Source organism: Nuphar pumila, chromosome 3 (genome assembly GCF_984573655.1).
Source record: "Nuphar pumila chromosome 3, dmNupPumi1.hap1.1, whole genome shotgun sequence".
Taxonomy (NCBI): domain Eukaryota; kingdom Viridiplantae; phylum Streptophyta; class Magnoliopsida; order Nymphaeales; family Nymphaeaceae; genus Nuphar; species Nuphar pumila.
Genome location: NC_143251.1, coordinates 10,571,522 through 10,581,766, shown reverse-complemented (window position 1 = coordinate 10,581,766; position 10,245 = coordinate 10,571,522). Strand labels below are relative to the sequence as shown.

The following is a 10,245-nucleotide window of genomic DNA, read 5'->3' as shown; positions in this document are numbered from 1 at the left end:
AAACGGTCGGATAGGAAGTGGACCGGGACAGATGCGGGGGACATCCTCACTTGTGCCCCATTTCAAAATTCTGCCCTCCATCCCCCTGCCTTTATCTTCACACAGGTTTTGATTTTAACCTCCATCCCGGGTTCAAACAGGGCGAAGTGGGGGTGAGGCTCCGTTTTCCTCCGGTAAACTGCCTTCCGCAAAGGAGGTTGAACCGTCGAAGGATATTTTAATTATTTTACTAACAAGGATCGGGGACGAGACAGGGGAACACATAAGTCCATCCCGGCACGGGTTTTGATTTTAACCTTCATCCCCGCCTCCATCCCTGGTCCAAAAGGGGTGAAGAGGGGCGAGTTCCCATTTCCCATAGCTCCACTGCCATCCCTACGCACACCCAGTAAAAGTAGAACTTGGGGGTGAAGGGATCAGCACCTTGTCCCCAAGCTGCTTCCACCTAGCTCATGGAAGATTTAATTAAAATAATAAAAAATATTGGTTTAATTACATGAGTTGTCAATTGTATTTACTATTTAGTGTTATTTATGGAAACAATCCATCTTCACTAATATAACTTGGATCTCACAATGAAACTTGAGATGCAGTTATGGGTACTGACATATGTAATAAAACATTAATATATAAAAGTATTGTATATCAAATATAATGTCGCATGTGCTATATATCTTTTAGCAACTTATAATATTCTCATTATTTCTTTTATAATTAATATCATGGCACTAATGACCATAGTATATAGCATAGTGACGAATGTTAAAAACGGCAAAATCTCGTTTTTAAAAAACTCACGAGAATTTGAAAAAAGTTCATAAATCTTGCATTTTTGGCAAAATCTCAGCAATAAAAAATAAATAAAAAATATAAAATTATTTTATAAGAAAATATTAATAACAATTATTTTTAAAAAACATAGTTTTTCATGATAAATAGCCGTTTAAAACATAAATATCGCCTTTGAATCGCCGCATTTATTTTTTTTATAAAACTGGAGATATTTTGAAAATCTCACGAGAAATTGCCATTTTAAACTTTCGAACAATGATTTTTCACAAATATCACGATATTTGTCACATAGGTATATAGTTAATTATAAGTTTCGGTCCAATTTTTAAGCAAAATGTGCAAATGGGTTTCATAAGAGCAAATTGAAGTGTATATATATATATATATATATATATATATAGAGAGAGAGAGAGAGAGAGAGAGAGAGAGAGAGGCTATAATTGGGTCAAGTTGAGTATTCTTTTGATCTGTACCAGGTTTTGCAATTTGGGGTATTAATATGATCTGAGCTGATTCATGCGTCAATTTGGTTTTAGGTACGATTAAAATTGCAGACCGATATCAGTTAGTTGGTTTATGTACAAACTGGTCAGGATTAAATGAGCTTTTGTACTGGATCAAATGTTACCACACATAATTAGGGTCTTATGCAACCTTACCACATCAGATTTCTTTTGGAACCAGTCCTTTTTAAATAAGATACAAGCTATTTTTTTTAGTCTCATCTTTACATGGATTTTATTATGCTAGACACCCTGTTATCGATATTTGATCACAATGAAAAAACCTGAAATATGTGAATAATGGTTTTTGCTTCTTGAAGTTTTTAAATTAGACAATCAACGATGGATCCAACCTTTATCCCATAGATAACCGGAATTGACTGAAGCATAGGGACCTAAACAAGTGGGTTTGAGTCATTGGGGCATATAGCTGGCCAACCCAAATTGGATTCCTTAAGCACACTCATAAAATAATGATCAAGTGCTATGTGGTCTGAGAATTCCGTGACCAAATCCCATGACCTTCAAGATATCCATATTAGGCCATAACTTAACTCCAATTTGGTTGTTTGCAGGCAAAACTTAGAGCAACAAGGCCAGCTCTAAATATCAATTCATAGAATAATGTAAACTAAATTTTGATCTTTTAGTTTCTTCTGGAAGGTAAGAGCGTGTGAGCAACACATAAAAGGTATACAGAAGAAAGTAACACGATATATGAAACTAAGCACTACATGAGTCACCAAATCTCGCTGCAGTATCAACAGCGATTCCAGTTTTTTGACAGAAAGCATTAAAAGCTTGAATCTTAGATAGAATAAAAAAATCAAAAGCGTGTCTATTCAACCTGCAGTATGTGGTTCAAGCAAAGACCATCGTGCAACTTATGAAGCAACTTAGACCTAACAACAAGAATTCATTCCACTGAACTCAATCAACAAGCAGTCACCAGCTCAGCATCACCCCCGACCCCTTTCTTCCTACTGACGAGAACACAAGAAAGGCCTAAAAGCGGTAGAAGAGACTAAGCAGCACAGGATTGACAGAGCGTTGAAAGCTTGAATCTTAGAATCAGAGAGAGAGAGAGAGAGATCTACTCTTTCATTGTTTGTTAATCCTTGTGAAAGTACCCGGTCTGACCATGTCCTATCATTTGCTATTGAACCTTCAAATCAACTGGGTCTACAATTTTTCTTTTAACTTAGAGCCCGCTTGTTATGCACTAATGCTTTTCGTAGGAAATGGTTGAACCCCGAGAAAGAATGTGGGGCCCATTTCACTGCCACATGGGCTGTTGGCTGGTTGCATTTCACGGTTACGCGCGGACAAGAAACCCTGAAACAAAAATAATTGGGGACAGCGCATAGTTTCAAGTTTCAAGAGCAAAAAAGCGGCTAGATACTACACCACACCATTATTATCTCTGATACAACAAAATAGAGGAGAAACAAAGATTCAGGTATTAGTTAGTACAAAGAATACAAAATGGTATCAGACTGAGACATCAGCAGACCTCCATTCATGTTCCATCTTTCACATACGGGAATGAGTTTGTTTATTTATTCGCCTACATCAATATCGGTCGAGGCAAAACACTCCTTCCCCGAGGCTACCATCGCTTAAAGGGTGTAGTGCTGTTGGATGGTCTCTATATCCAACCCCTTCAACTTAACAACGGACTCCACATGTCCTTTAAGCGTGTGAAGCTCGCGCAACCTGCGGTAGAGATCATGAAGAGCATCCGAATCAAATTGAGCGGATCCAAGAAACGGGCCCGAGTCACAAATTAATAACGCATTTCTTTGATTCTTACCTGGCGACCTCAGCACGCCTCTTTGCCTGCTCTGCGATCTCTGACAGTTCCCTGTAGCTATTCTTGTCATTGAAAAGGTTAGCGGTCTCTGGGTTTTGAAGCCCATGCAGGGTGCGCTGAGCAAGAGCCCATTGGGCCTCCCTCTCCCCTCTTCCGTAATCCTTCTTGGTTGTGAAGGCCGTCTGCAGCAGGGCCAAATAACAGACACTTATCATAAGATTTTACTTGTTAAAAAAAAACGAAGCAAGAAGGAATATATCTCATTCTTGCCACTGCTTTTCGTTTTTCATTCCTTCTCTACCGACAATATACCTTGTTCTGGAGCAAGGAATCCCAAGCCTTTCCACTCAAACCGTAGCGGACAGCAAACTTCATGATGTCGAGAGGAATGTAGAAGATAACGCTGTAGAGCCAGATCACTCCTGCCCATCCCCATCCTATTCCTTCGACCCTTGCGAAGGCCCAGTTTGCGTAGACTGCAATGACGGTTGCAATCTGGAACAGAAAATTACAACCAATAAGTCATGTCCCATACATCCAAAGTCTCCAAAAGCTATATTGATTTTATAATGGTCGGATAAGTATCGTAGTTTGCTGGTTGAGATACTACTGCAGCTATCCCAATTAACACCCAGGAGGTTGAATTTAGATCCCAGCTTGGCTTCAATTGAATGGGCCCCAAGAAACACCAATCAAGAGGAAACCTTATGTGGGTACATAAATTATGAACTCTAGAAGGAACAAGAGAACTTACCAGCTGAGCAATGACGAAGGCACTGACCAACAGGAAACCGGGGCGCTCAATGAAGGACCAGCTTCTTGATCGTGTCACGAAGATGAGGGCCTGGCTCACTATACTCACTTGGAGGTAGAGAGCGGAAGTCAATTCGTAATCGTTGTCTCTAATTGATCTAACCCCAAATATATTCTGCCAAACACGTATAAGATCAGATATGTCGACAGGTGGAGAGTTTTGATCCCATCCGACTACTTACCGAGAAGAAGTCGGTATCGTGGGCACCCCAGAAGAAGATGACCGTCATCACGGCCAGGTAGGTTCCTAGAACAACGCCAGTGGCGAAAATCTCCTTGAGCTTCCAACTGTCCGGCATGGGCGAGGGCTTCACCCTGTCCTTTGAGATCGTCATGATCGTCCCTGCTCAACCCACAAAAAAGTTCAGTATGTGCGCACACGAGTGTGTGTGTGTGTGTGTGTGTGCGCGCGCGCATGAGAGAAAGAGAGAGTCTTTACCATCGTTGAGAATAGCGATTATCAGAACCATGAAAGGAGAGAAGTCAAACTTCCAGATGAGAGCAATGAGCATGAAACCCAGCTGACATTTACCAAGAAAGAGTGCAAAACCAAAGTAAGGCATCCATGAACTTTTTCAGTAGAAGACTAGAAAACGCATTTAACTATACTGATACTTACAACTATACGGATTGTGATGGACACGGCATATATCTGAAAGAAAGGAAAACAAACAACTTAGTGAGAGTTTATTAAACAATACCAACCACACAGGAGTTGAAGAGCGAATCGTGATTCTTAAACATAGTGATGAGAGAGGTTTTACAGTGTAGTTCTTCATCCTCTGGAAGATGGCTCTACTCGTCAAGACAGCACTGACGATGACGCTCAAACCAGGCTCGGTGAGGACGATATCTGATGCACTCCTGGCTGCATCGGTTGCGTCGGCGACGGCAATACCAATGTCAGCCTTCTTGAGCGCAGGAGCATCATTCACACCGTCTCCGGTCATGCCACAAATGTGCTTACTCTCCTGCAATTTCCTCACGATCTCGTATTTATGCTCTGTTTTATCATTCAAAAACCGACACAGAGTTCCAGTTACCCACCACAGATACTGATTTAGAAGGAAAAGCAGGATAACCATCACGGGCATTGATTCTGAGAGTTGGGTGGTCTTACCTGGGAAGACCCCAGCGAAGCCATCGGCCTTCTCAATCAGTTCGTCGACGGGGAGAGCAGCAATGGACGCGTCCTTGGACTGGCCCAGGAGAGAGGAGGAAGGATACATGTTGGTACCCATCCCAAGCCTTCTCCCGGTCTCCTTGGCGATGGCGAGCTGATCACCAGTGATCATCTTTACATTGACACCCAGGTTGAGAGCTCGGCGAATGGTCTCAGCGCTATCGTGTCTAGGAGGGTCGAAGAGAGGCAACAGACCTACGAATTGCCATGGACCTCCGGCGCTGTCTTTGTTTGCCTCAGGCACCGCCTGCCAACGCACATGACAAGAATAAATATCACAACTCACTAAAAACTCTAGGGAATGAGCTTTCAAATAAAGAACCAAACGGCCGATTATGAGTCATGACAATTGACAAGAAGCACGATCAACAAGGTGCTTATTGACATTTTCCGCTGGGAAGGTTAAAAAGAAGAAGGCGTGCTCCAAACCTGTCTTGCAACAGCCAATGAACGGAGACCGCGTTCGGCAAACTTATCAATGATGGCGTGAACCCTCTTCCTGGCATCATCTTTCAGGTTGCATAGCTCCACTATCTGTTTGAGTCAACGTCATCCAGGAAATCAATAACCAAAAATAGGAAGTAATTGAAAGAAGGGTGCGTGAATGCGAGAACACACGTACACAGGTCCATCCAAAAACAAAAAAGCAACAAATCGTGCTTCTTGCACCACAAGAATAAAGAAATTTTTGGTAAAACAATCTAGGATTGCTACACTTTCACATCTGACAGTAGACTGCTCAAGGGCTTCTCTCTCAAATACAGTTGTAGTCACAGAAACCTTTTTCTTTTTCTTTTCTTTTCTTTGTTTTTAATGGGTACGGAGGAGCATGGAAAGAAAAGGAAATACTACTACTGCGCAATTCACGGGTATCGTTTGGATATACTGAACCGGTCATGACTCGCACAAGAGGGGCGTGAACGCTCACCTGCTCAGGGGCACCTTTGCTAGCACGATGCCAAGTGCCGTCTTGGTCGATGTAGGTGATAGCGGTACGCTTATCAACAGGGTTGAAAGGCAGGAAGTGGACCTCCGTGATGCCCGCTCGTGCCTAACCAACAAACGCGAACCAGTTAGTATTTATTAAGAGAGAGACCGCCTCGCTTTTATTGAGTTACTTTTCTGGCATTGACTCGATTATCGGTAATAAGATGAAGATGTCCAAAAGCGTGGCAAGGGCCCTTTTCCAACGAACCTCTTTGGGATCTGCCAGCATTCCGACGGTGGCAGCATCGATGGCGTCCTGGTTTTCTACTCTTGATGCCCTTGCTGCAAGCAATACCACCGTATCCTTGTCCATGTCCTTAACGAAAACCTGCAACCAATCAATCAATAAAATCATCGCTCAGTCATCAAGCAAAATACAGACCCTCCTGCACCCAGCCCAATTACTCACTGCCCTAGGTCTAGGTCACTGCCAAAAGTTGCGCTCAGCTACCTAGCTCGATCCCACCAAAAGCATAGAGCAGATCGGGTGAAACATTTTATGAAAACAATCAACACAGACGTGACATCAGTCCCATCAATAGAGACCCCCTAGTATATACTTCGTTGTGTGCCAATCAGGAGACGTGTCACGTTTATGTTGGAGTTTTACAATAGCATGTAAAACGCCGTTTTACCTGATCAGCCACCAAGCCTGCTTCCCGACCGTTCCATGGTCCTTACTAACCCCACCCAGCGTTAGGTCCAAATGCTTTAACTGTTTTTTTTTCATGTTATACTCATCTAATATTAGAAGACTAATTGACGAAACTCTAGCATGCATTAGCTATCAACCTCGATGAGGCTCTTATCGATGGTGAGCTTGTTGAGCGTGAGGGTGCCGGTCTTGTCGCTGCAGAGAACGTCCATGCCTGCCATCTCTTCGATTGCAGTCATCCGCTTGGTGATCGCACCCTGCTCGGACAGCCTGTGCGAGCCGATAGCCATGGTCACGGAGAGGACGGTTGGCATAGCGATGGGGATCCCACCGATCAAGAGCACCAGCAGGTTGTCGATACCATCCCTGTATCTGCGATTCTGAATGGGGTACATCACTAGGATCTCGATGATCATGCCCACTCCAATAGAGCAGATACAGAAGTTCCCGATGGCCGTAAGAACCTGCATTGCAGAAACAACAATCAAAACTCAGAAATTTGGTAGGTTGTTTGGATGAACTTGGAATTTTGAACTATGCAGCTTGATGAAACATAAGAATTTATCCCAGTTGTCTACACAAGTGAAATCAGATATTCGTAATGGATGAAAAGGTAGGAGGAGGAAGAAGAAATAGACCTTTTGGAAGTGCCCAACGTTATTGGTGCTGTCGACCAAATGGGCAGCCTTGCCGAAGAAGGTATGAACACCGGTGGCGATGACAACAGCCTCGATCTCACCCTGCTTGCAAGTCGACCCGGAGAAGACCTCCTCTCCAGGATTCTTGGTGACGGGCAGAGACTCACCAGTGAGGGCAGATTGATCGATCTTCAGAGCATCGCCCTCGAGAAGTCGGGCGTCGGCCGGAACGATGTCACCGAGTTTGATGCTGATCACGTCCCCTGGCACAAGAATTGCAGCATCCTGCTCGCACCACTTACCGTCTCGGAGGACCTTCATTTTAGCATTAGCGTCAAACACATAACGCGTTAGCGTCCGCGTACCCGCTATCCATATTCGCTCCTTTCTATTTAATTTGATTTGCTTACCTTGGTCTTTGGTGCCAGACCCGCCATGAGAGCAGCTGCTGCATTCCCAGCATTGTTCTCTTCAATGAAACTGATTGTGGAATTGATGAACAGCAAGACAACAATGCCCACGAAATCTTGCCAATCTGGGGGTTTGCCCTGCAAAAAAGGATGGTTTATTAACGATCGGTTTGGACAGGACCACCATCCGGTTGGTAACTTGAGGAGGTGATGCTCATAGGGGACAACGAAGGGAGGAAGTGGGGATGAATGAAAAATGGGTCCGTTCTCTTTGGGGATGAGAGTGACACCGTCATCGCAACTTTTCTCTTGCATATAGACTCTTGTTTCCCAGCATGGCATACATAGAGAATCGTATGGATTTTTTATTTTTCATCCATGATAAGAGGGCCTATAGTTTACATCATAAGAGTTCACATTCAAGGCGTAGAATGCGAAAAATCACACTACCGCATGACATCATTTTGGTATATACACGAAATGCATGTGAAAGATAGCAACGTACTCCTCCGTTGGCAAGAGCAATGGCCATCACGGCAGCGACCTCCATGACCCATGAGAGAGGATTCCACATGAAGCCCAAGAACTTGAGGAACTTGCACTCCTGATTAATTCACAAAAAGTAAGAATAAGAAAACTGAAGAAAAATATTTTATCACCAGGGTAACCAATTTCACCCTAAATATTGAGAGAGAGAGAGAGAGATGGCATTTAAGAAACTTTTTTCAACGATTCGTGGTAAAACTGGTAGTGATTTAAGAGATGACTGGAGAGAAGAGCAAACCTTCTTCTCCTCCAACTTGTTGGGGCCAAAGATCTGGAGACGCTGCTCCCCTTCCTCCGTTGTCAATCCCTCCTTGGTGCATTTGAGCTGCTCGAAGACCTCCTCGATCGGGATCCTCTCCTAATGATGATGACGGGTTGGATACAAATGAACAACCAACGATATTAAGGACAATTATTCAGAACTAAAGAAAACTCGTGGCATTCTAGGAACATTTTTTTTTTCGTTTACTTTTGCTTTGATTGGAAGGCCGAGTGGAACAAAAGAATAAGTCATCGACATGCTATGAAATTACCAAAAATGGCAAAAAAAGCAGAAAAACGCGGGAAGATATATGCAAAATTTGTAACTCAAAAAATCATGTATTAAAAATCACGTAAAAAGGGAAAAACAGCAGGAAAATTCTTTTTCTTTTATAACTTCTGGAAGAAACAAGAAAACTGAGAAAGAGGCGAGGATTTCTCATAAGCGGTTTCCAAATGACTGAAGAAAAAGTACTGAAATTACGAATAAAAGCCATTGGATCGAGAGAGGAATGAAGAAAAGAGCACCAAAATTAAAAACAAAAAGAAAAGAAAAGAAGAACCATGTCTAGGAGATAAGACGTTAGGGACGACAATATCGTCCATAAAACGGGAAAAGTGAAACAACCTGTAAAATGCGTAAGGAAACTCCGATCGGAGACGACGTTAAAAGCCAACACGAAGCGACAAAAACGAAAAAGGACGCAAGTAATCGACAGGAAATTTTCAAAAAAAACTCTTTTTCAAGAATTCTGAGAAGGATTTAACAGATCGATTCTTCTCCTGACAAGCAACGGGGAGAAGAACTAAATCTGAACCGAAATCAAGCAGACAGAAGCTCAGATCCAAACAAAAACAACAAGAGAAAGGAAGAAAAAAAAACAAGAGAACGGAGGAAATCTCACCAGATCGACGGCCTCGTTCTTGATCTGCTCAAGGCTGATCGCCTTCTCACTGCCGGATTCCGCGCTCGCCATCTCCGTTCCCGGCCGGGGACCTCTCGGATCTCAGTCCACCAGCCGGAAACTTAGCCAGAGAACGAGAGAGCCAAAAAGAAAGGACGGTAAAATCGCTCTTACTATCCCGTTCCCGGATGACAATCCCACCCCTTGTTAGAACGACGCGCTACGCATCCCCCGGAAGCAGCAGCCGAACTCTGTCCGTTCCCTCCCCTTTTTGTGGACTCAGGCTTCCCACTGGGACGTGAGCAAGCGAGTGCCCATGCAGAGAGAGAGAGACAGACGGGACACACTCCCACCTCCCTTTTATATCCCTCCACTCGTCGCTTCCCGGAGGTACCACCGGAGCAACCGGTGACGTGTCGGTAGCCCGTCGCGGTTCGAAGGCCGCTTGTGGCTCGGAGGAGAGCGCGGGCGCTTCGCTCGGGCCCCGCTAACGGAAGCAGATCAAGTGATCTGCCAAATCACTTTTAGAAAAGTGATTTACCATCCTCACCGTCCACAATGTACACGGACCTCAGGATGAAGCAATGGACGGTGAAGATGTTAAATTACTTTTTAAAGTGATTCGACACAGCACCTGATCTGTTCTTCCCGTTTAGGGAGCTCTAAGTGGGCCCCACGTTCTTTTCCCCGAGACCGGGCTTTTCGGGACGCCTCTCGTCCCGTCGTGGTCGTCCTGAAC

At 43.9% G+C, this 10,245-nt stretch overlaps 1 protein-coding gene across 2 annotated transcripts; it reads right to left on the bottom strand.

Annotated features, from left to right (window-relative positions):
* Nucleotides 1–2,690: 2,690 nt before the first annotated feature.
* On the bottom strand, nucleotides 2,691–9,773 carry LOC149841930 (plasma membrane ATPase 4-like). Of its 2 annotated transcripts, XM_089998788.1 has the most exons (18): nucleotides 9,507–9,773; nucleotides 8,579–8,698; nucleotides 8,300–8,398; nucleotides 7,795–7,932; nucleotides 7,385–7,699; nucleotides 6,884–7,210; nucleotides 6,300–6,419; nucleotides 6,033–6,155; nucleotides 5,534–5,638; nucleotides 5,042–5,351; nucleotides 4,686–4,924; nucleotides 4,541–4,573; nucleotides 4,361–4,442; nucleotides 4,104–4,264; nucleotides 3,863–4,036; nucleotides 3,421–3,603; nucleotides 3,109–3,290; nucleotides 2,691–3,011 (listed from the first exon to the last, which is right to left on the bottom strand). In XM_089998788.1, exons 1-18 carry the CDS (start codon nucleotides 9,576–9,578, stop codon nucleotides 2,915–2,917), a joined length of 2,880 nt encoding a protein of 959 aa, XP_089854914.1. In that variant the 5' UTR covers nucleotides 9,579–9,773; the 3' UTR covers nucleotides 2,691–2,914. The 2 variants fall into 2 exon arrangements, with proteins under 2 accessions (XP_089854914.1, XP_089854913.1); XM_089998787.1 differs by having other exon boundaries at nucleotides 4,686–5,351.
* Nucleotides 9,774–10,245: the final 472 nt, after the last annotated feature.